The sequence below is a fragment of the Diorhabda sublineata genome, chromosome 4 (genome assembly GCF_026230105.1).
Source record: "Diorhabda sublineata isolate icDioSubl1.1 chromosome 4, icDioSubl1.1, whole genome shotgun sequence".
NCBI classification, from domain to species: domain Eukaryota; kingdom Metazoa; phylum Arthropoda; class Insecta; order Coleoptera; family Chrysomelidae; genus Diorhabda; species Diorhabda sublineata.
The window spans coordinates 23,830,332-23,857,931 of NC_079477.1; the positions used below are offsets into that span (position 1 = coordinate 23,830,332).

Here is a 27,600-nt window from a genome sequence, read left to right on the forward strand (position 1 = left end):
AAATGACAACCAGTTATGTCAACTACAGTTAAAAGTATGACTTAAGCAATCATTTTATATATGTAACATTATTTCCAATCATTTATATATATACGAGGCATGTTCGATAAACAATGAAACAGACAATGCTACAGCGGCTACATATCGGTAAAGCAGTAGTCTTCATTCGCATTATAATGTTTTTATTTCAGACAATTGTTTGTGTTAATATATATTTTTAAGTATTTATAAGATGGCGGAAATTAAGTTTCCGGACCGCCATATAACAATTTAAACATGGTGCTCATCTATTAAAAGTTTTTTAGTTCAACATCCCAGTGTTAGACAATTCGATAATTTTCCGCATTTTTCTTATTCGTAAGATGGACCCTATAGTAAAAAACGCAAAAAATAGTAATAGATAGTTGAATTATAAACAATAGCTTCTGTTTTTACATATACCTTGAATTATTTTATAAAAATACTCAGTTTCCAAAGAACTGAACTTGTGCTCAATATTTTACAATGCAAAAAAATGTACAATCACTTGCTTGATATCATCATTCCTGGCATTCCGCAATAATTTGAGGGCATATTTACAGGAAAGTGCCTTCTACGACTTCTATTCTAATAATAATATTTAATTCCGGGCATGCTACCAATTATAACCTATAATTTTGTTACTCATTGTGATTTTCTTCTATATATTGAAATTTTATTGTGTTTGTATCTTTATTTAGTTATTTTCATGTTTAATTTTTAATGTTTAATTTTTTTTTCCTCTACAAATTATAACAATTTTTTGACAATAAACCATTTTTATCTCTTACAAAGTCTCATTATTTTATAGGCACACTTCGTATAATAAAGTTTAAACAAATTGATAATTATTCCCACATTATTGTGACTGATATCATCAGCATCCATTCTTAATATAATCAAACCAGTATCTAGAGTCTTTCTAGCTTTCTTCTAGACTCTTTTGGTCGCCATCTTCTAGTCTCTTTTGGTCGACATCTTCTAGTCTCTTTTAGTCGCCATCTTCTAGTCTCTTTTGGTCGCCATCTTCTAGTCTCTTTTGGTCGCCATCTTCTGGTCTCTTTTGGTCGCCATGTTGTGATCTTCATAGTCAATATTTCTTTGTCTTGATTTCCAACATGATGTCTGTGAACTTCTGTACGTCTTCTGATTTCCTCGTTATGAATCTCCGAGCGAGATTCCTTCTTAATTGAATTAACTTTTTCTTGGATTGCTACAAATTGACTTTGGATGGTGTCCAAAATGCCATCTGGGGATTTTTTATTTAAGAACCCTTTGGTTTTCATCATTTACAATGATAGTATGATCCCCAATTGATAAAATTTAATCGCTTGAACTCAATTCAACTTTCCATTACCTATTATACAGTATAGGTTGTATGTTACCTCATCATTTTTAGCTGACAAAACCTAATTTTCTCTAGGTACTAAACCTAGTAGTGGGCTAAATTAATCCAATTTTATATTATCTATCAATAATTTAAGTATTTTTAGTTATAAAACATTTCGTCCCCATTTATTCCCCATAATTTTAAGAACGGTTTATTAATTTAATAAAAAAATTAGTGATGATATTATTCTCGGCTATATTAGAGTCTGATGTTGACCGGTACGTTTAAATTCTCATAAATAAACCGCTAACAATCTACTTGTGACAGCTTGTTAAGTCCTAACCACAGGTTAGATTATAATTAATGGTTTACGTCAGACTGTAATTGCGACTTGTCGCTATTTCACCCACCTTGATACTTCCACGGCCTTTCAGGTGTTTAGGTTGGTAATTTTGGTTATCTCTGTATAGGTTGACGTTATTTTATGTCTAGGTGAATGATCGTAGAAATAACTAACTCAATTTGTGACCTATAAGTACCAATCAAGGTTTATCTCGTTGTCTTATAACCGATAATTAACATTTTATTGTAAAACTATTAATTATTTATCAGAAATAGGTGCGGAGTAATGTTTTCCTTGAGGATTAACTCTGCATGTCTTATATAAAACTGTAAACTTTGTAGAAACGTTATTTGATATCTGTAAATGAAGTTCTTTCAATTTAGTCGTCTAATTGAATATGACGCTGTTAGGTTTGTCCTTGAACATGCAAATAACCTTTTTTATCTTTCTAATTTTTGTAATCACGAAATAAAACATTCGAATCCTTTTTTCAAGCATACATTCTAACTTTTTGGGAAGTTTCTTCCCCTTACGTTGCCTTACCTGCTAATTGTCGAATATTTGTGAGGTTAGATTGCTTATTTTGAATTAAGCAATCTGACGAAATGCCACAATCAGCTAAAAATGGTCGTTGTGGGGTAAACAAATGCTTTTGCTATAAGTTTCTATGTGGTTTGTGAAGGTATTTGTAGGATTTTAGATCTTATTTTCCCGTTTTCATTGCGAAATTGTTTTTTAGAGTTACTACTCTAAGAAGTGTGAAATTTTTGTCAGGAAACGTCGCTTAGTTTTTTTTCGACTATGCAGTGTTGTACTTAATGAAGGTGAATAATAAATAAAGTCTGCAAAGCGAGTATAAAGGAAACTGACGAAAATTGCAGAAACTTCTGAGGAAAGCTCTCTTCATCAAATGAAAAATGGTTAACTTCACCTAAAAAGTCGATTGTTTACCCCACAGTCGTCATATTGACGTGGATCAGCCGTTTTCTAAGATACTTCCACATCGGAGAAAATCTTTGGAAAGGAAACGTGAAAGAAAACCACTGAAATATTTGATAAAACTCTTTTAATATTTATTCTTCTATAATTATAGAATTTAAGTACATGAAAACTCAACATATCTTGCAAATTTCTACAAATCTTTAGGTACTTCACATTTAGGTATCAGTACAATCTGACGTATAAAATAATACAATTATATTAAAAAAAAATAAATATTGTTGACAGTACTGTAATAGAAAATATAATACGAGGGTTACCTTTGAAGTTTTTACAAAAACTAAAACAGAAAGCAATTCTGGAAACATTTTTTTCACGCTGGAATTGATATCGTAAAAACATGATTTTGTATATAGTCAACAGGTTTTTGAAGTGATGAAAATCGATTAATTCAATGTTAATGTTTTTTCTCTTCATACAATCAATTTTTCAGCCTAAATATAAATCGATTGTATTGAATTCTGCGATATCCTAAGAGAAATCGATTTTATTCATCGATATTTCTCGTTTTGAAATCCGATGCTGGCCGACCTTGTTTGGAAACCAAATGTAAACAGTCGATTCTGATGGTGCTTCATTACCAAAATTTGCGATTCTTTGAATTTTTTTTTGACTTAAAACCATAAGAAATCTTCCAAAGTAAGCCTACAAGGATGATTCCATTTTTTAACAATTGCCACTGACTTCGCAAAAACAAACCTCACAACCAATTAACCCCACCTAGTGTTTAATTGTAAAAACTTAAGAGGTTACGTATAAGTATGTAAATTATAGTTTGACATGTCTGAGTGAATGTTTACGTTTCATGGATATTAATTCAGTCATATCAAAGAAAATTCATACCTAGAAAAAAATACAGTTCAAAGACATAATCTCCCATTAATTTTAAACCTTTTTGGCATCTATTTAGATCAGAAGTTTCCAAACTTTTCCCTCGTAAACCATTTGGAAAATACTTTAATTGAAGCTTTACGATTTTAGAGCTTCCCTTAGACCCCTGGGGCACACCTGGACTATTTCGGGAATCACTGATTTAGATTGAGTCAAAATATTATATCATCGCATCAATGATAATTGATAAAGAACATACGAGGCTTGTCCATAAAATATGTCCCCATCGAATTTTTAGAACAGAGTGTAATTCGCACCTGGCGTGGCAATCAATTGGAAACTCCATCTTATACGACTTTAAAGATAAAAAATTAACATTTTGGATACCTCGTTAAGGTGGAAACTAAAAGAAACGGGGTCCAAACTACACGCCAGTCTCGCGAAATCTCGCGTTCCTTGCGAATACAGCATTTTATGGACAAACCTTGTAGAAAATTAGGTAAAAATTATGTTTTTTCTTCGGATTTTTGGACGAAATTATAACAATTCAAGATTAAGATTTTTTTTGAACCAAAGTTAGATTTTTAAGGGCTCGAGGCAAAGTGAAGACCGTTTTTTTATTATAAAAGAATTGTGTACGAAGAATTGGCTACAAGAAATCATAAAAGCACTATTTAACCATCGAAAATATTGCTTCTTTGTAACAATATTCAATATAACACACTCTTAAAACACCATATTGTAAACTTCTTTCTTGGATGACCAAAATAAATTTAAAAGAAACTTTCAAAATGAATTTTTCTTTTTAATGTGTTTACATCTGTCTGACCAAAGTCTCGATCAGTGTTACCAACTAAACCTCTCAAGGTTCCTTTTCTAGAGCGCGAAATTCGAATTAAAATATAAAAATGCTTGGTAGATGAAGGACTGATGGACTTTTAAACATAGTAAAGGCCGATAATTGCAGATTCTGCAAGTAAGCTATAGAAATAGAAGATTATCTTCTGTAAGAATGTTCAGAAAGATATAAATGAAATACCACATAATCTAATCAAATCTAAAGCATCTGTAGAGTCCCGACTTGAGTCCGTGGGACTTTTGACTCATTCTTATATTGAGAAAGTTGTTCAGACGACATCGATTCGATGACAAAGAGAATTGATGAACTTGGAATTGAAAAATTGGAGAATTTGTTTGATATTAAAAGAAATGGAAACTAATTTAGATAATGAGGTACAGTTCTGTCAACAGATTTTACTGTTTTTTTTTTATCCACAGATATGTTAAAATAGTAAAAAAAATCTATGTACAAACATCACAGAAATAAAAGTTTTTAAAATTACTTACGTTACAATTTTTTAAAATTTCTTTGTACCTTCGAATATATTTTTTGGAGTGGAAAAGTCGAAAATTCGTTAAGGAAATTTCAAGTACTTCAGAAAAAAATTACACGACGCAAAAAATACATAGACAGTTCCACTAAAGTGTTTTAAATTATAAGAAAATGTTTTTCAAATTTAAAATATCATTTTTGTGAAAACAAACCGGAACCTGTTCGTATTTGATATCAATTTTGTCTAGAAATAATCAGAATCAATAATTCCAAGTACAACAATTACCTGTAAATACATGGCTTTTCAAGAATACGTCTTAGATGATCTCGATTAAAAAGCCAGTCGTCGATTGATATCTTTTTGCACCCACCCACATTTTTTAAACATTTTCTTATAGCTTTCGTTTCCAAATTAATAGAAGGCGCTAATACTTCGACACCTGATTATATACAGGAAAAAATAAATATAAAATTATAAGATTGAAATAAATAATGGCTATATACAATTCGAAAACTAATAACAGCAGGACGTTCCTTCGAAAAATTGGCACTGTAACAAGGAAAGTTTGGCACGCTTCAATTGGCACTAATAAAAAAAAATGTCTGTTCAAATTATTGCAATTACGTAAGTTCGCATTTATCTTCACATATATACACGGAAATTTCGATGAAATTCCATCAAACTTCAATTTTATGTCTCACTTTCAACGTCACTGATACACTCGTCTTCCATGTCCATGTCAATATATTCCCCGTACTCGTCTGATGCTTCTTCTTTCCACTTATTAACTTGATGCGAATTATTTTGCGAACTAGGCGAACCGGATTTGTTGCCGGAACTCGTTTTGGCTTCCTCTTCTTGCTGCATTCTTTTGTGTTTGGTCCGTCTGTTTTGGAACCACACTTTTACCTGAAACAAAACAAAATAGATTTAATAAAACAAGATAGATAGAGCATCTTAAAATAATAAGTAGATACAAAATTTGCGCGGGTGAAATTTCGTTAGAATCTATTTTTAAATCGATCATTTTTGGAAAGGTGACGGCATCACATTCGAATATACTTCAAGCTTAGCAAAGTCGTTAACCTTTGGCGCATGCGTACTTTTTCTGTAGCAGCGTTAGTTTCGTTACTATATACAATTGCAACCACTCCAATCAAGCACTTTCTCGGAATAGTTATTTGTATGCCAATGAATAAAAGTGCTACTTTGTTGGACGACTCTAAAGATAGACACAACATTTTTTAGACGACGCATTAATTTAAACAAAATAATTACAGAAAATTAAAAATTTAATGTTATGCAAAATCATCGAAGTGAAACTGTCAACTTTGAAGTGGCTACTCTAAAGCGTCCCGAAAGTGTTTTGCGGTACGGGACTGTCACTTTCATGACATGGAACACTCGAAACGCAACTTTCGGTATATTAATGAATGCAGAACGAACAACTTTCAGATGGCGTCGTCTAAAAAAGTCTTTTTCTTTCACAGCTTGTTAAACTAAAATCATGTTGCTTTTAAATGTAGATTAAACTTTATGAAAAAAGGAGAATTTGTCTAACTATGTTTTACTACTAGAACGTGAATCATCTTCAACATCTTCTCGGCCATCTTGAAAACTTTTAAACCAGTAAAAAACACGTGGACTAAATAAAAATCCATTGCCATATACTTGTTTCAATAAATTATAGGTTTCAGTTGTAGTTTTTTGAGATATTCCATCACAATCTATTTTTAGGTCGATCATTTTTGGAAAGGTAATGGCTACACTGGTTTGTCTACAGTCACGGTAGACATCGCCTCGAGAGAGGAAGCTTGAGTCTAAACAACTGACCGTTATGCTTTGGAGTTTTTTAAAAAAATGTGATAAGTATAAGTAAAACCAAAGTTATTGTTGTATGCGGAGAGATCCTGGATGTTATAAAATCCTTGTAGATAATAGAAAGTTACTGGTTTTTACAATTTACGTAATTCAAAACCCCTAAAAACAAAGAATTGCTTTGTTTAAAAAGAACTTTAATTGCTTCAATTAGTAGGAAAATATGTCGTTCTATAATTAATTAACAAATCCATATTTACTATTTAACAGTAATTATTCAGGTCATTCACAGTATTTAAAACAACGCGTCAAAATGTAATTACTACATCATTAATTTACATAAGAAACAAGTTTGATCAGTCAGAGCCGGATTTTCCTTCAGCTTCAGACTTTTCTCGATGTTTATACAGCCACTTTCCACCACGCGCGTCAGACAGTGTAATCGTGAGTGTCAGTGTAGTGGTGGTGTAAACAGTGTATTCAGTATGAATATCACGAACGGTTCCAAAATTACAACTTAACCTAAAAGTGGAACGAATCGTGTTTAAAAGAATTTATACACAAAAAATGAACGTTTACATAAAAATTTATTAATTTAAATAGCAGCGTACGAAAATCTGTTTAAATTTATAACTGTCTTCTTGAACGTCATCACTACAACAACTTTTTTATGACAAACGAAAACTAAACATAAAAATAGTACTAGAATAATATTTTTGCTTATTTTTAATAATTTAAGTAGCTCTTATTCATCTAAGCAAACAACTCGCCGGTGTCATTTTCTAGCGCGTTCCTTAAATTTTTAGTTGCCGTACACGGGAGAGTAGCGCTCGATTTGCGTACGTGCGTATTTCATAAACAATCGATCATTTATTCGAGTTCGACAGTTGTATCGATTACATTATCGATTGCGCAACATTGCGGAAGGTCCAAGCAATAATTTTAGCTTGGATCCAGACTACTGGGATCACTATTGATTGAAATTCTTCACAGCCGTTCAAGGACAACAAGAACGCATGGAAACATTCAGTCATCAGCAGATTCTGTAAGTCGCCAGCATCGATTCAGCGTCCGAAAGCACATTTTCATTTAAATCGACACGTAAATCACCAAAATTGTCGTTTTTGGGGAGGCTATGTCGACATGACACGCAATTTTTCAGGACAACGTGAGCATTATAACCGGCTGACATGGTTCCAGCAGGATGAGGTCACATCGCACACCACTAACAATTCTTTAGCTGCATTGCACGAGTTGTTCCTAGGAAAGGTGATTTCACGAAGTGGTGATATCGAATGGACACCTTGGAGCCCTGACTTGACCCTACCTTATTTTTTCTTGTGAGGTTATCTTAAGAGTGTGATCTACGAGAATAATCCACGAAATTTGATAGATTTAAGAAACAATATTGAAGAAAAGATCCGAAATATTCCTCGACCAATTCTTCAAAAGGTTTTTGAAAATATACGCAAACGATTCGAGGAGTACCGTCAACGTGATTGCATTATTTAAACAGTATCATGTTTAAAAAGTAATTTTTTTTCTTTTCTTTGAATTCATACGAATAAATACACATAAAAATAAGTATAATGTATTTTTTTACAACTAAAGTAATTGGGTCATTATGAGACACCCTATATCATTGATTATGTAACGTTGAAGATCATTATTTCTTCATACTTTACCAACAATATCCACTTTACTTTGAAACTAAGATAATTCTAAAAAAGGCGACCCCCTATTGGTTGTACATAAATTCAACGATTCATATCATTCTTCCAAAAAAGAAAATTAGAATTTCAATGTCGTTAATGACTTTTTCAACATCAATTACAAACTTCTTGAAAATGGACTAGTTCTAAACATGATTATCATAAAAATAATATGATAATCAATCAAAATCATTACCGTAAAATACCGAAAATAGCCCTCCCTAGAATACAACCCCTTATCTTTTCTCGCTGAAATTCAAATCATTCTACTATCTCGAATATACTCCCTCGTACAATTTTTGTTCTAAATAAAAGTGAAATTTCATATTATTTATTATAATTTTTGAACTGTTTTAATTTAAATCATCAAAGTATGTATTTATTAATTATTTCAAACATTTTATTTATATTATTCATCACTCATTGTTAGCACTGAAGCATTTTTTGTGGAAAAAATCCCGATTATAACCCCCCTATCTGAAATGGGTCTGTTTTGATTTATAAAAAAGGGGGGATTACTTGTAGCATCATACAAAATTATTCTGCAGTGGAAGACTATGGCTGGGTGTAAGTTTTGTTCTATACCTTTAAATAACCATTAGAAAACTTAATGCGAGATGTTTTCTAAGTAATTTTCTCAGTTAACGATTCGATAAGAAAACCCACTACCACTAATTTCTTTTTGAGAACAGTCGCTTTCCAATTAAACAATTTGAGTACCTAATCGAGTAATACTTTAAAACCACGTTCCAAATTGTCGTTTTTAAGAAATTTTTGGACTCTAGCTTAAAACTTGTGATTTATGACGTATGTGGGTCTTAATTTCACAATTTTCTCATATCATTGGATTCAGAGACGAAATGGAAATGGCATTATTACTGACTTTAAAAGGGCCTAAGAAGGTTGATATAGTAAAAAGTATCTTATATCCCGGACACGGCATCAAATAAACAAATAATTTGTGACATATTTTCAAATTTGACATTTGACACAAAACACATTCTGCGCATTTTATTAAATCGATCAACTGATTCAGAAAGAAAATGGAAAATGCGGCCTAAAGTAAATATAATGTAGATGAAGATATCAAACAAAAGATATAATAAAGCTGAAATTTCTTATAGATCTCTTAAACAGAATGTAGAATGGACCAATTCAATGACTTCAACGTTTTTCTTGAAGTTTCCGAATCGCCAACCATTAACTGCTGATATCACCTCTTCATTTCCGGAAAATCTTTGACCACTGTGCCATTTTTCCAAATATAGGATCAGAACATAATCTGAGCGGGCTCATTTATTTATTTTAATTCATTAATTTCTTCTATTGCAATAACGTATAGTTAATGAAAATTATTTTTGCCTTATTTTGAGCCGGTTCTCGAATTTCCATCTTGTGTGTTATTTGGGAGGTGATATTTCAAGCGAGCGTGCCAAATTTTGCAGGAAACTTCACTTATAATACCTTCAAATATAATTCAAGTGATTTTTCATACACAATAATGCCATAGCCACATTTGACGAACAAAGAATGCAATTTTTTAAATGGGATGTATTAATTTCTAATTATATATGAAAATAAATGAGAATCTTCCATAAACTATACTAAATTTTTATTTATAAAACTTCTTTTTCGACTAGTTATGCAAAAGTTTTGAATTATCTCATCAAAACGCTATATATAAAAAATTCGATTTACCTCAAGTACTTCAGCCCTTCCTATACCTCGCTCGCCCAATTTTTTCAGAAAAAGAAACACACCAATAGACACAACGTTGCCATATTTAACCCTATATGTGTAAATAAGTTTCAAATTCATCATTTACTTAAATATTAATGATGGAAACGTCTTGAAAATATAATAAATTCAGGCGTCTTTGCATCTTAATCCTACCCTGTGCTCCATATTTTAATTGCTAATCATTGGTCTGCGGTAATTCAAAAAAAAAAAATGTGCAATGTATATAATATATACGTGTGGAATGCATAGTTTAATGATATAATACTTGATCCCGCACGATAAGGTTTTATTTATTTCAGATGTTGGTTGCAGTTGGTTTTTAGCCGCTGAATTAATTGAAATAGTTTGTAAATCTGAGTTTTCTAATATGGGAAAGAAATAAATCATCGAATAAATTTGAAAAAAATAGTAGACTTAACAGTATCTAAAAGGTATGGGAAAGTAAATCCATAGTTGATGTAATTAGAATAATCACAACTTTCAACATAACCTTGTATAATATAGTTCTTTTACGTTTGAAGGTTTATGGTTGGGATCTCTCTTGTATTTAATGATTTTTTTTAATAGAATCTGCAGAGGAGACAAATCCCATTTATCAAATTCATTATAAATCAAATATCATAATTCATTCTTGGTTTTTATGTAGTATTTACATTTCTTTCTTCTTTTTCAATGGTTTCTCTCACCATTATTATTCAACTTCATTTATATCATCAAGTGATCAGTCTACTGTTAGCTTACGTTGAGTTGAATACTTCACGGTAGCCTCTTTGAATCGATTCTAATATCGATATATCGATTCTCAACCTCAAGTTTCAGAATATAACGTATATTGATTTTGTGGACAGTCCTTTTCTAGGTATAGATGTTTCATACGACTCAAATGATAATTAATAGAGACTCTTCCACTTGTAAATCATGATTCCATATTTTTTACTGTCATTGACGAAGACCGTCGAAGGACTAAGAAACATTTTTACACCTAATAGAAAGATAACCTCGAAATCCTAATTCGAGTTTCTATATTTTTTTATTGGGGTGGTATTAAAGTTTAAGATATTTTTGTGTTAATGTACAGGTTGTTTTTAAATTCACGCACAAAATTTATATGTTGTAAAGCCAATCCAACATAAAGACACATAGGACAGACATCACGGTATTTAAAAAATAGATTGAAAAGTCATCCAAACGAAAACTGCATTAACAAATCATGAAATATCTAAAAACATATATTCAATTATTTAAATTCAAAAATTCTTTCGACTAGTAGTGTATACAGGGTGTTGCAAACTGGCGAAACAAGAAAAACGTCATACGTTAGATGATTTTCTACTTATTATATATTTATGTAATTTTAAAATAAACTGTCCATTTGATTTATTTACCCCTTGAATCGTGACACACATGTTAGTTGCCTCGCGTGCAATGTAGGAAAAAAAATACACAAATTACAGTAACTTTGATGAAAAAAAAATTCACTAACCTCTTGTTAATTTATGGGCGTGATAAAATATACTGCTGATTCTCACGTTCATGTAATATGAATGTTGAAAAAAAAATTGTAGGTATATTTTACAATGGATAATTTCCTTTCTAACAAAAGATATTTTAAAGTATTAAATTTGTAACGACAATAAACGTAATATTAGGTTGAAGACGAAATAATAAAAAAAGAAGAAGCGATTAATACATTTTGCAAAGAAGGGTTAGGGTTTTGAACTAATAATTTACCGTTCATATAAATTAAAGCAGAACAGCTACAGAACTAACACGTGCCACCCCGATACACATACATCGGTATGCCGAATTCTCGCCTCAAATTTGATAAGCCACGCGCATGACGTCACGCTGGAATCAGAATGTTTTGTTGGCCATTAAGATTAAGTTGAAGTTGTATGTTTTTGTGTCTTTGTGATTTTTTTGTGTTTAGCTGCTATTATAGAGTTGACCTAACTGTTATTACTTTCTTTTAAAAGATTGTATTTTCTATTATATCAAAATGCCGTCGCTAGATGCAAAACACTAATCGAAAAAGCCGAAGAAACAGGTATTAAATACTTTAGTTTCCAACCCCCTATGGTCGAGAGAATAACATTGATTTAAGATGGCGAATGAATGTCGTAAATAAGAAAATAATAATCAGAAGTCTGTGCGAAATTGGTGCCAAAAAATCTGACTCCTGACCAAAAGCTCTTGCGTCAAGGGGTCTGCTCAGATTTCGTTGAAAGGTTAGAAAAAGATCTGCTTTGAAAGGGATCCGATTTGAATCGATAGAAGCGGTAAAACAAAAAACGGCACTAACCAAAGAATCAATGGAAAAAACCTATGGAAAGGTTGTGGCTATAGAAATGGAATATATCGAAGGGAAGCATTCGAATGTAGAATAATTTCTATAATGAAACCCTTTTCCGTAACCGGTCTCGTTATTTGATAGCAAGACCTCGTAGTATAAATCGTCTTTCATTTCACGTAACAGACAGGAAATTATTTTCCTTGTAAACTGCTCACGGCTTTAAGAACTCGGAATTTAACTGGTACTTATTACTTTCGGAATTAAAATAAAAGTTTTTAACAGGTATACAGCATACATTATAGTTCACTTATTGATTCCAGCGTGACGTCATATTGTGCGTGTGAAATCGCCTGCGTAAAAGCATATCGTGCTAAAATCGCACAATTATACAAACAGAAACATTAATCTTAACCAACCAACTTTATAGTATATATTGTGAGATCAAAAATATTTATTCGTTGACGATTTATTTCACCAACATAATAAGAATCGGCGAGGTCCTCAAAATAACCATCAACTGCCGACAAATTTTTGATCACCAAACTATTTATTAGGGTCAGGGAATAGAAAATAATGCGAAGGAACTAAATCTAGCGCATGAAGTAGCAATTCAAACTTTAATTCATTAATTTTGGCCATTGCAATACCGGATGTGTGAGCTGGTGCATTACTTTGATGAAACAACACTTCTTAGCCAATTGCTAACGGTCTTTGCCTTCTTTGGAGTCGGGTCTCCCTTTCCAGTGTATTGTTTTGATTGTTCTTTTGTTTCGAGTGTGAAGTAATGGACTCAGGTTTCATCCATGGTTTTGAAACGTCGCTTTATTTCTGTGAAACATTACCAAACGACGCTGTTTTGTTCCAATATGAGTAAACCCGGCACCATCTTGCCCACAGCTTTCTCTTGTCAAAATTTGAGATGTTTCGAACTTTTTACTGTAGTAGTACTGCTTTGTGGATTTTCTTAAACGTTTCAGGAGTTGTCACCTCGTTTGTTCCAACCACTGCGATGCTCTAGATCAGGCCAGGTACTTGTGTGATCATCCTCGTATTATATCGAAAGGAACCTAATTTTCTACATCATAAAAATGATTAGGAAACGAAAGGATCTGATCTATATTCATTTATTATTTCGTTGTTTGTATTCTTAATTGAAAACGTGTGGTTTTCTATGCATATTTTAATGAAAGGTAAACAGTACGTATGCTGGGATTATACGACAAGTTTTAAAACGATTCGGGGATGCTATATTGCTTTTAAAAGACACGCGTACGTTTTGCGCTTTTTTATTTGTTCACGGATTTTTGTATTATTAAAAGATCATGGTCGAGGAACGAGATAACAAATTATCTGCTAGAAATTTCGATTTCGTATATAAGTACCCTGATCAATCAAAACTAACCAGAAATTGATCATTATCACACAAAATAGTTAATAGATTTAATTTAGTATTTAATTATTTTGGAAAAATGAAAGTATAAAAACAAGGCATCCAGGACTTTCTACCCTCCCCAGGTCTTGATCGTGTTTCGCGTCGCGGATTCGCACTTAGTTTCCCCATAGTGCTATGGTAGAATCCTGGAGGTCTTCTCTTGTTGTGGTTATACACCCCTGTCTACGCGGTTATTTAATCGTCCTGGGGTATTTATGTTTCACTGCCTCGGGTAAATCCTTTCGATCCTTCTTTGGCAAGAAAGGATCTAATCCTAGTAGCACTTAGTTCTCATTTGTAGCACCTATCGTACTTGGAGAAAAATGTATTCAAGTTCAAAGATCGAGAAACTACTTCAGACAAAATTAAAGATAATGAAATTGAATTGAAAATTGAATTGGTTCGTTCCAATTTTTAAATTTTAAGTTGACTACACAAAGTTTTTGATTTTCGTATATCCAAAGCGATAATTATATTTTCGACTTCACAAAGGCGGCTCAAATATGATCGTGACAAACGCTGTAGATGGCGCACTTGTATATTTTGAAGATCACGCCTTGATTATGTGTTAGCTGGATCGCTTTTTTAGTGTAGAAATTCTTCGGCTTTTCAAAAAATCAATTCTTGAGTGGACATACTGTATTTAAGAGCTTTGAAATCGAAGAAGCCGCATGATCGTCGACTGCGAACCAGCATCACACCAGACAACATTCGCTGCAAAAACCAACTCGGAGGATAAATTTTCGAGAAATTTAGAGGTTATCAACCATGAATATCTTCAAAATAACGACGCGTTGGGTTCCAAAACTGTCAGGCGGTTTTAGACGCTAATGTCGTTTAGAGAAGAAGTTGCTAGTCAAAGCGAAAACAACCACGTTCGCTGGTGAGTTTATGTGTATTGCATTCTGGAACCGAATCTTCTAAACACACACGTTGAACTCAAAACGGAGTAGCGATTCTTCTCCAGGATAACGCGCGCCTTCATACCGCTCGATACAATATCAGAACTGCATTGGAAGGTGCTGGAGCGTCTCCTACAGTCCAATCTCATCCCCTTCGTATAACCACGTGTTAATAACACTGGAAGAAACCCTTGGAGGACGAAAATTAAACATCGATGACGAGGTAGAGGAGTTTGTGCATACATGGCTATCAGAGCTGCTCAAGCAATTAATCGATATCGAAAAAGCTTCCATCGAGTTGTAGAAAGGGGAATTGCCTAGAAAAACTGTAATTTTTCGTAAATATTTTCGATAATACATAATTTTGTTCGATCATATTTGAACCGCCCTCGTACTTGTTTAAATTTTAATTTTTTTCATCGTTTGTTAAGTTTTCTAGAGTCGGTGATTAATTAAAATCAAACCTAATGATTATTAAAGTGATGAAACTATCGTATCTCGCTATTCCGTCGATCCGTTTAATCGTTTTTTGCTAATTCAGATGATTAATCAAGAAGCAAACCAGTCAGACTGAATGGCTAATCTTTCTTAGCAATCAAAAGAAGCAACGTTAAGATCTCGACAATCGAAGTACACAAGTTAGCGTCGAACACCATTTATAACTTGGCAACGTACCATTAAATTATTAATTTTCGACCGAGTTATGTTATCAATACTATTAATTAGAAGTAAAATGAATAATTAGTTCACAGAACGTATTTTTGTCGAAGATGGTATCGCGTCTGGCATGCATGCTGCCCAAGGCACGGAACGTTAAAGTACGAACCTGTCAGATCTTAACGGCGTAATAAATAAGTAATAAGAAGAATTAGATACGGATCTTTTAGTGGGGATGGGCGATTCGGTCATCAACAACTAATTTGACAACAATAGAAAACAGCAGTTTTCATATTTTGTTTTCTATTTTATAAATGAAGTTGGTTGAATTTAAAATTGATATGTGAACGCAATTCGGATCAAAAATAGAATTTGTTCGATAAAAAAAAACTAACGTAGCATCATTTTATGCGAGCATTTGTCTCAAATGGAGCCTAAACTAGAAACAGATGACTGTCTTTAATCCGGAAGCAGACGATTCACAACCAAGTTAAACCGGAAAACATGAAAAACTCCATTGTCGATTTTATTATTGCCATATTTTCTATAGGCGGAATATAAAATACTTTGTATGGGAGTTTGTAGTCAAACGCGGTCGTTTGTCAAATGCTTAATGACTTGTGAATTTGAGTTTCGTGTTGTTGGCAGCAATGGGTGTGTCTGCTGTTAGTTGTCAAACTTTTTTATTGTAAATTGACTGGGGGTCTTTTGTATGCAATATTTGCATTTTACTGCTCCGACAGGATTAAATCATAAATGCAAACTGGACAGTGTTGTTGACATGATTTATACGAGTTTAAAAACCAAGAGTAAATATAATAAAAGTAGCAATTATTAACTCAGTGACTCAAGTCGAATAAAACGATTTACATCGATGTGCATCGTACAAAAAAAAATGTTTTGAAATCAAATTTGACATTCTAGTCTTAAGAGAACAAGTCAAAGTGTACTTGGCATGAAAAGTGTGTACACGAGAACGATTTCCGTGTAGCCAGAATTTACCAATGCCATTTTGTAGATCGATCTAAAAGTGAAGAATCGAATGTTTCGATATCTCGCTTAGTTTTCGAAATATCGATATTGTAGTCGAAAGAACCTAACCAAATCAGGTTGCTGGATCTATGCGTATGAACCCGAAAACTAAACAACAATCGATTGTATGGATCTTGCAAGATGCCTCAAATCCAAGAAAAGTTTTTCGCGCACGAAGCACTTCGAAACAAATGTTCGGCTAAACATATCGTAACTGTTCCATTAGAGCAACGTAGAACCGTTAATTCTGGATGGAACATAAGCATTTGTTTGCCAGAAACTATCACAGAAAACGATTCATTCTCCACCAAGACAATGAGAGATTTCACACATCAGTTCAAACGAAAACTTGTTTGAACAGTCAAAACATCGAATTGGAGGGTCATCCGTCGTACAGTCCTTGTTTGGCACCCATTGATTCCCGCAGATCAAAAATTAATGGCGAGGTCAACTTTAATCTACACCTGTAGAAGCGGTTGATGCGTTTAGTACCTGGATCAGAATGGAAAACATGTTGCCAATTGGTTTAAAAAATATCCAATTATATCTAAATATTTGTTTATCTCAAATTTAAGTAACAGTCCTCATATATTGGCGGGGTGAGCACTAATACTGAAAATACTGTTTGCACTACCATTACACCAACCGCGTTTCGATAACAAAGTTATCGTCTTCAGAGACTGAAGTCTACTGAAGTTTGTCTTCAGTAGACTTTAGTCAACTTTGGTTATCGAAAAAGTGTAATTGTGAGTGTTGGTGTAGTGGTAGTGTAAGTAGTGTGTTCATTATGATCACCAATGGTTCCAGAAATTCCAATTAAGTAAGCAATAATAGGCCAGGAACAATAGGTAAAAAACATTAAAACTGTGTTGTTAATCAATGTCGATTTTTATGAAAGTTTGAATTTAAGCTCTACTTATCTTCTTATTCAAAATATACCTGTGCTGAAAGGTGCTTTTTATTTTTTAACGGTGAAAACCACCCCTTATCGTAAACAAAATCAATAATCTTCTATTTTAGCATGTATTTGATTTAAACACGGTTTAAATGAATTCTTCCTAAATCTGTTGGTATTTGACAGTGCGATTTTTAAAGGTTTTTCTATGTGGAAAACATCTCTTAAGTTTTTTTTTTAAATTTCATCATCCGAGCAATAACTCAGCTATTATTGAATTAACAAATGTCCTTAAAAAACGAATCTTTTTGGTTTTTTATTAGCTACATTTTTATTTTCAATAATTTGTTTGATAAAATGAAAACTTTTCAAGTTATTCGTTGAAAACGGTAAAAAAAATACGTTTCCTCAACGAAAAATGAGTATCAACTTTAGAAAAAAACTTTGTACAGTAAAAGCTGCTTAGAAATAGTCATTCTATCGAGATTGTTTTCACCTCCAGTGCAAAATCACAGGGTAGATTTTGAAGAAAGTTGTAAATACTACCTTTATAAGAATTTTCAAGAAAATTGACCTTGACTATATACGAACTCGCCCCCGAATATGATTAATAACTTTTATATATGATTGTCGAACACTGTTTTGCACTCAAATTTTCTCAAAATAATATTTTTTTTCGTTTTTTTAGGGAAATTTACTTCTAAATTTATGTTTCTAAACACCCTATATACATTTTACTTCTAAATTTATGAAGGTTAATAGGAAAGAGAAAAATGGGGGTTGCCATTTGAAAAGATTAAGTTTTTAGGTAGCGAAGTTCGGCACCATTTTCTAAATACCCTATATAAATTTTTGTCAAGGTTTTCACAGATTTTGAAAACTGTGTTATATGTCCAAATACCAAAAATATTAGACCTGACTCACTTAAACATAGAAATATAATTTTTTCAGTGGAGGATTGCATGTTTCCAAAAATTTCAAAAATGTGAAATAATTAAAAAATGGTGGACTTTAGGCATACGATACCTCATATAAAGTTGTATTGAAATTTTGCGTAGATTCCAAAAATTTAATAAAAACTATAGCATTCCGTTCAAAATAACGAAGTTTGGGTCCCAGTACTTTTCCATACACATATCGATTCAGCTCGTCGTGAAGGACCCTGTATATATGTTTGTTCAGCCTAAATAATCCAAGTCGAATTCAAATTTCACCAGGTTTTAACGAAATAAATATAAACACTTATTTATACGTACAAGTGAACTGAATAAAAAGCTTGTAAATTATATGGGGGGCCTCATTCGGCTTTGCCGCCCCGAGCCTCTGACGGGCTTAGTCCGCCACTGTTCGTAATAAGAAAAATGCGCAACCAGGTGAATATCAAAAGGTTATCGCGGTGTATCCTACTTAGGAAAGCTGTTGCGGACATAGTTACTGAAACAGCGAAAGAAGAAGAAAAAGAAAAGATCAACGATGGGATAACTTTAATTAACCTCATCAGTTTTCTAAATGCCAGAGAGCATTTCGTCAATTATTATAACTTGATTGAAGTTCACCTTTCTTGGAGGTGATACAATCTGAAATTTGAAACTGCTGCAACGGAAGAAGAGGCTGGCGCAGTTTTCTTCTATTTTATACACGTTCATTTAATACGGGATTTTAAAGATGTTGCGATTCCGAGATCTATAACGAAATCATAATAAAAATAAATCGTTAAATAACGTGTTGGAAGATTTTAAAATGCGGGATTTTTTAGTTTATAAAAAAAATATAACCTCAAAATAGAAACTAAATGAATACACAACGAAAACACGGTGTTTTTCTATAATTATAGCTTTGTTAGCATTTTATTGTTAGTGAGAATTAGTTTCCATTTCATGGACCCCATTTCCTACCAGTTAAAAAGCAGATGAACTAATTCGTTCACCCTCCTCTATTCGGCGACTCACCCCAACTCAAGTAATCGCAAACACAAACAATAGAGGGACGGTGTCATCTCCCGGCAAGATGGCGTTAAACGGTTCGAATTCCCCATGCGCCAATAACATTCATCGTCTTTCCATGTAATTGTCCCTTCAATCCCTTCCCGATAGACCCGGCGACGATACCCGTCGGGTTTTTGTAATGATAATCCCCCATCCCGATGAAATTGATAGTTTATATATGTGCGCGCGCAATTGCATCGACCCAAACAGATATCTTGGAATAAAACGAAATTTTCCAACAGGGAGGATTTGATTTAACAATTTACCTGAGTTTCTGTTAAGGATAAAGATTGTGCCAACTGCTTACGTTCCGCTCCAACCACATAATGATTCTTTTCGAAAGCGTGCTCTAATTTGAGAAGCTGCGATGGACTAAACGCCGTCCTTATTCTCTTTGGTTTTCTAAAAGGTTGGAGCAGAAATCCTGGAATATCTGGACCTGAAACAGACGAAGAAAATAATGAATGTCATTGAAGTAATATAAAATTCTTATTCATAAATCATCGACGTAATTTTAAATAATTCTAATGAACGAAATTATATTTTTTCCCAAAAAAATTCTATGGAGTGTCTTGATTATCATTTATCAGCTTAAGAATGATCAGTTTAAGAAAACCATTCAAGAGTTGCAATGAAACGTCAACTTATTTACAAAGAAAACAACAAGCTGTAAGTTAAATTATCTTAACACTAAACAAAATACATTTTTGACGATTTGAAGCTTTTGTAAACCAGCTTGATTAAAATAATGAACGTTTTATTAAATTTTCTTGATGTTTCGAGCTATACTGGGGGGTATACCACCAATCTCTTCCCTTAGAATTCATCAGATATAACCAATTGATTTGATTAGTTTTATACTTATAAAAAACAATAATAAATTCAAAGCGTTCTTCAAACTGAATCCCAGTGAATTTAACGAAATGACTGCGTCAATATTATGGTAAAAAATATTGCTTTTAGTCTAAAATATGTCAAAAATCAAACTTATTTCTCCGATGTATTGAAATCCATCCAAAAATTTAACTACATCAAAAATATAAATTTTGAAATCGATATAGGTGAGAAAAAATCAAGAAAATCTGACTGGGTGGGACGAAAATCAAAAAATACTACAATATAGTTAATTTAAACCCCCTTCAGGGTATTCCAAGTGAAACTGCAAGGTTATAATATTTAAAAACCGCGATGTTAAAGTTAAAGTTAAAACGAAAGGGAAAGATCCTTGGTGATGAGATTTGAGGTTATGATATTCATAAAAGAACTCATGATAAGGTATTTATTTGCATCTAAATCATAATTTGGTATTTGTAAAATTGCATTACTTCTCAAATTAGTGGGTTCAAGTAAAAATCTCTGTAAAAGTGTCCGAACAAATGCCCAAATAAGTGAATGTATACGCCGAGGCCAGTAAATAAAGTTATAAAGATCGGGAGCAATTTGTAACTATTTGTTCGTGATCATTCTGTATTCAAAGCTATTTTGCATATAAAGAATGCGGAGTCAGTTGGGCGAAGCTCGCATGCGAATGCGATTCGGACTTAAATACATTGTTATGTAAACAAATGATCTAGGGTGACTGAAACTGATGTTATGGGAAATATTCCAACCAATTATTTTATAAAAACGTACTTTATATGATTATCAAATAAAAAACAATTCAATTATTCAAAATAATATTGTTTATTAATGGTAATCTCGATCTATCTTTATAATTATATGAAATTAACTAAAATTGTAAACGTCAATTCTTCGTTTTCGTTTTTTTCGACTTCACACTGACAGTTATACAACCATTTTAGTATGAGAATTGATAAAACTTTGTTATGTGAAGGTTCATCATAAACAAAGTCAAAAAGGGAATTAAATCATAAGAATAGAAAGATTGAATCAGCAAACGAACATCTATGTTATTATTTTATTACATTTGATTTATTCCGTTTTACGTCAAAAGGTATTTCTTCTTTTTTAGTTAATTCTCATACTTATAATTAAACAACCATTTTCGTATGAAGATTAATAAACTTTGTTATGTATACATTTTTCATAAACAAATTCAAGAGATAAATTACATCATTTGGTGTATAAAACAAATTTAATAGTATAGTAAGTGACAGATTAGAAGGATTGACAACTGATTGTATCTGCAAACGAACATCTATGTTATTATTTTATTACATTTGATTTATTCTGTTATACGTCAAAAGGTATTTCTTCTTTTTTAGTTAATTCTCATACTTATAATTAAACAACCATTTTCGTATGAAGATTAATAAACTTTGTTATGTATACATTTTTCATAAACAAATTCAAGAGGTAAATTACATCATTTTGTGTATGAAACAAATTGAATACTCTAGTAAGTGACAGATTAGAAGGATTGACAACTGATTGTATCTGCAAACGAACATCTATGTTATTATTTTATTACATTTGATTTATTCTGTTATACGTCAAAAGGTATTTCTTCTTTATTAGTTAATTCTCATACTTATAATTAAACAACCATTTTCGTATGAAGATTAATAAACTTTGTTATGTATACATTTTTCATAAACAAATTCAAGAGGTAAATTACATCATTTTGTGTATGAAACAAATTGAATACTCTAGTAAGTGACAGATTAGAAGGATTGACAACTGATTGTATCTGCAAACGAACATCTATGTTATTATTTTATTACATTTGATTTATTCTGTTATACGTCAAAAGGTATTTCTTCTTTATTAGTTAATTCTCATACTTATAATTAAACAACCATTTTCGTATGAAGATTAATAAACTTTGTTATGTATACATTTTTCATAAACAAATTCAAGAGGTAAATTACATCATTTTGTGTATGAAACAAATTGAATACTCTAGTAAGTGACAGATTAGAAGGATTGACAACTGATTGTATCTGCAAACGAACATCTATGTTATTATTTTATTACATTTGATTTATTCTGTTATACGTCAAAAGGTATTTCTTCTTTATTAGTTAATTCTCATACTTATAATTAAACAACCATTTTCGTATGAAGATTAATAAACTTTGTTATGTATACATTTTTCATAAACAAATTCAAGAGGTAAATTACATCATTTTGTGTATGAAACAAATTGAATACTCTAGTAAGTGACAGATTAGAAGGATTGACAACTGATTGTATCTGCAAACGAACATCTATGTTATTATTTTATTACATTTGATTTATTCTGTTATACGTCAAAAGGTATTTCTTCTTTATTAGTTAATTCTCATACTTATAATTAAACAACCATTTTCGTATGAAGATTAATAAACTTTGTTATGTATACATTTTTCATAAACAAATTCAAGAGGTAAATTACATCATTTTGTGTATGAAACAAATTGAATACTCTAGTAAGTGACAGATTAGAAGGATTGACAACTGATTGTATCTGCAAACGAACATCTATGTTATTATTTTATTACATTTGATTTATTCTGTTATACGTCAAAAGGTATTTCTTCTTTATTAGTTAATTCTCATACTTATAATTAAACAACCATTTTCGTATGAAGATTAATAAACTTTGTTATGTATACATTTTTCATAAACAAATTCAAGAGGTAAATTACATCATTTTGTGTATGAAACAAATTGAATACTCTAGTAAGTGACAGATTAGAAGGATTGACAACTGATTGTATCTGCAAACGAACATCTATGTTATTATTTTAACACATTTGATTTATTCTGTTATACGTCAAAAGGTATTTCTTCTTTTTTAGTTAATTCTCATACTTATAATTAAACAACCATTTTCGTATGAAGATTAATAAACTTTGTTATGTATACATTTTTCATAAACAAATTCAAGAGGTAAATTACATCATTTTGTGTATGAAACAAATTGAATACTCTAGTAAGTGACAGATTAGAAGGATTGACAACTGATTGTATCTGCAAACGAACATCTATGTTATTATTTTATTACATTTGATTTATTCTGTTATACGTCAAAAGGTATTTCTTCTTTATTAGTTAATTCTCATACTTATAATTAAACAACCATTTTCGTATGAAGATTAATAAACTTTGTTATGTATACATTTTTCATAAACAAATTCAAGAGGTAAATTACATCATTTTGTGTATGAAACAAATTGAATACTCTAGTAAGTGACAGATTAGAAGGATTGACAACTGATTGTATCTGCAAACGAACATCTATGTTATTATTTTATTACATTTGATTTATTCTGTTATACGTCAAAAGGTATTTCTTCTTTATTAGTTAATTCTCATACTTATAATTAAACAACCATTTTCGTATGAAGATTAATAAACTTTGTTATGTATACATTTTTCATAAACAAATTCAAGAGGTAAATTACATCATTTTGTGTATGAAACAAATTGAATACTCTAGTAAGTGACAGATTAGAAGGATTGACAACTGATTGTATCTGCAAACGAACATCTATGTTATTATTTTATTACATTTGATTTATTCTGTTATACGTCAAAAGGTATTTCTTCTTTATTAGTTAATTCTCATACTTATAATTAAACAACCATTTTCGTATGAAGATTAATAAACTTTGTTATGTATACATTTTTCATAAACAAATTCAAGAGGTAAATTACATCATTTTGTGTATGAAACAAATTGAATACTCTAGTAAGTGACAGATTAGAAGGATTGACAACTGATTGTATCTGCAAACGAACATCTATGTTATTATTTTATTACATTTGATTTATTCTGTTATACGTCAAAAGGTATTTCTTCTTTATTAGTTAATTCTCATACTTATAATTAAACAACCATTTTCGTATGAAGATTAATAAACTTTGTTATGTATACATTTTTCATAAACAAATTCAAGAGGTAAATTACATCATTTTGTGTATGAAACAAATTGAATACTCTAGTAAGTGACAGATTAGAAGGATTGACAACTGATTGTATCTGCAAACGAACATCTATGTTATTATTTTAACACATTTGATTTATTCTGTTATACGTCAAAAGGTATTTCTTCTTTTTTAGTTAATTCTCATACTTATAATTAAACAACCATTTTCGTATGAAGATTAATAAACTTTGTTATGTATACATTTTTCATAAACAAATTCAAGAGGTAAATTACATCATTTTGTGTATGAAACAAATTGAATACTCTAGTAAGTGACAGATTAGAAGGATTGACAACTGATTGTATCTGCAAACGAACATCTATGTTATTATTTTATTACATTTGATTTATTCTGTTATACGTCAAAAGGTATTTCTTCTTTATTAGTTAATTCTCATACTTATAATTAAACAACCATTTTCGTATGAAGATTAATAAACTTTGTTATGTATACATTTTTCATAAACAAATTCAAGAGGTAAATTACATCATTTTGTGTATGAAACAAATTGAATACTCTAGTAAGTGACAGATTAGAAGGATTGACAACTGATTGTATCTGCAAACGAACATCTATGTTATTATTTTATTACATTTGATTTATTCTGTTATACGTCAAAAGGTATTTCTTCTTTATTAGTTAATTCTCATACTTATAATTAAACAACCATTTTCGTATGAAGATTAATAAACTTTGTTATGTATACATTTTTCATAAACAAATTCAAGAGGTAAATTACATCATTTTGTTTATGGAACAAATTGAATAGTATAGTGACAGATTAGAAGGACTGACAACTGATTGTATCTGCAAACGAACATCTATGTTAATATTTTGTTATAAATATTAACAGTAACTTTGATTTTGTATGTTAATAAATCAGATTCATTGGCTTATATTTTATTATTGTTTTATATTAATTGGTATCAACATTTGCTACAGAGAGAGTCAAATCAGGATAATAAGGTTTTTGTTTTGACCACAAACCATTCACAATGTAAACTTAAGTGAAATGATTTGTAAAAAAAAAGAAATTTAATATAAAGTTCAGCTTCCAATACTTAAAAATAGTTCAAATATAGCTTTCAACGTGATAAAACCAATAACAATGTACAGGAGAAAAGAAGAATCAAGTATTTTTTCATACAAAATCCCACAACACGTGTCGTAGTGTAAAATGGCGTGGGAATTTATCTCTTTAGTTTACACATACTGTATATGTCAAAAATATTGTACAAATACCACAAAGTGTGGAAAACAGGAAAAGTTTCATACATTTTAAATTATCAACCGAATCATTTTCTAACAAAATCAATTGACTTTAAAAAATGAACCTTTTCTAGGTATATCTAATAAACAAGTTCATTTTTTTGCAAATACGAGGTTAATCCCAGAAGTGTCGACCTAACCTTAAGTAAAATATTTCAAAGTAATCCTCATTTGATAGATTCCTAACGATAATTTGATTTTCTAAAACAATAATTTATTTTGCGAAATTGCCTAAGTGGCATTATTCATTTCTTTGTCATCGAACTTTCTATCTTTTGAGCTACATTTCTAACAAAAGAAAGAGCCAAAAGTCGCTAGGAACTATGTCGGGTCTGTACGGATGCTAGTGAAACTGTATCACTCATCGCTTTGTTAAATACTACTCTACACGGTTCGATTAATGTGCTGGTGCATTATCGTCTTGATCAATCACTGCTTGTTCAAAATTGTTTTATTCTGAATACATAACATCTGGTTTCTGTAATAATTTCTTAAATGTTTTTTCATTCCAAAATAGTAAAAATTATGTCCCCTTATAACAAGCCTTCTGGTTAGATATTCCGACGTTCGTTTCCATCGTTATTTCGTTTTTTTTCTCAACATACAGTATATTATTATAAAATAACTGTTCATTCTAATGCAATTATTATCAATATTATACATTCAAGGAAATATTTAATTAAAATATAATTTTAAATTATATAATGAATATCTCGTAGGTGCAAGTTCGTGAAATATTTTAGATAATCGGTCTCACGATCTCGTTCAGTCTCGTAAATTGTTTGTGGAATTGTTAGCTGTCAGAAATTGGTTTAGTAACTTTAAACTTGCATTTAAAAGATTGGTCGTACATTGTGAGTTTTGTATAAATCAATTATCTGGAAAAGTTTCGAACATAAACTAAATAAAAAAAATCTTCGTACTTAAAAAAACCCAAAAGATCTGACAACAATGTAAATATCGACTATAAATAGATATATACAGTGTGAATCAATCACATAGAATAAATTTTTTGATAAATCAATGAGGGTATGTTTGGACAGGTCTATTGGCATTTATTTTTCAGTAAAACATTATTTTACAATGGTGAATACCAACTTTCTTATTTTAAATGCCATCTGCACTGTATATTATTCATTTTTGGCATTCTTAAGAAAATTATAGATATAATTCACACTGTACTATAACTATCTCAACTATTTCTCCTCAAAAAGAAATCTAATGGGGTCAGATCAGGCCATTATATGGATTCGCGACTTGGGAAAATTTAGTTGAGGTACTGTTGGACATTGATTTTGTGATGGGGCGGAATGTTAGAAATCTTTTTGACGGTTAAATATGTACAGCATCGATGTTTTCTGGCACAACAGCCGTTTTTGAACGATTTTCACCAAATTTTGATAAATATTTCAAGTATCTGTAAACACCTCAAATAGCACTCGTTTGACAACATGTCCTGAGTACGTTCACTATTAAAAATGTCAAACTTTTTGACGGCAATGTCAGATTTGACATATTCACATCAGTGTTGCCATATTTCAAAACTTAAGTAGTATATCATCAATTCGTGATAAATATTACATAATATAAGATGAATACAGAAAATTTTAGAAAGAATTGTCTTTTGTTTAGAATTATGTTTAGCACTTAAGGTTTTCATTTTACCGCCCTTTGAAATTTCTACAAAACAAATTTGATCGTATCAATTTCCTCTATAAAAACCCCTACGCCCCACCGAGAGACGAATGCTAAATAAAACAAATTCGCAACAAGACGTTAATTACTTAGTTTATTTGTATGTAATTAGTTATGTAAATTATGCACGGATGCAGTCAATCTTCGTTTTATGCATGTTCGCTGGTATTCAACCGAGGTTATCAAAATAAAAAGTATTTAGTAACATTAAATGAAGTAAAATCGTTTATTTAGGACACATAATGCGTGGTAGCCGGTTTAGTATCCTCCAGTTGATTATGATGGGTAAAGTTGAAGGTCGTAGAGGCATTGGAAGGAAACAAGCCTCTTGGTTGAAGAATATTCTGGGATTAGAGAAGCAGGACAGTTATTTAGACTAGCTCAAGATAGAAAAACTAAAACTCTCTCTAAAAAATGATGAAACATCCTTTAAATAATGA

General features: G+C 31.3%; 1 protein-coding gene across 1 annotated transcript in view; it reads right to left on the bottom strand.

Moving 5' to 3' along the window:
- Positions 1 to 2,742: 2,742 nt before the first annotated feature.
- LOC130442731 (homeotic protein empty spiracles-like) overlaps positions 2,743 to 27,600 on the bottom strand; it is a 45,094-nt gene continuing 20,236 nt past the window's right edge. The window contains exons 2-3 of the mRNA XM_056777079.1: positions 19,588 to 19,760; positions 2,743 to 5,764 (exon numbers count right to left, since the gene is read on the bottom strand). Of these exons, the coding sequence (XP_056633057.1) occupies positions 5,546 to 5,764; positions 19,588 to 19,760 (392 nt within the window). The 3' untranslated portion in view covers positions 2,743 to 5,545. The remainder of the gene's footprint in view (positions 5,765 to 19,587; positions 19,761 to 27,600) is intronic.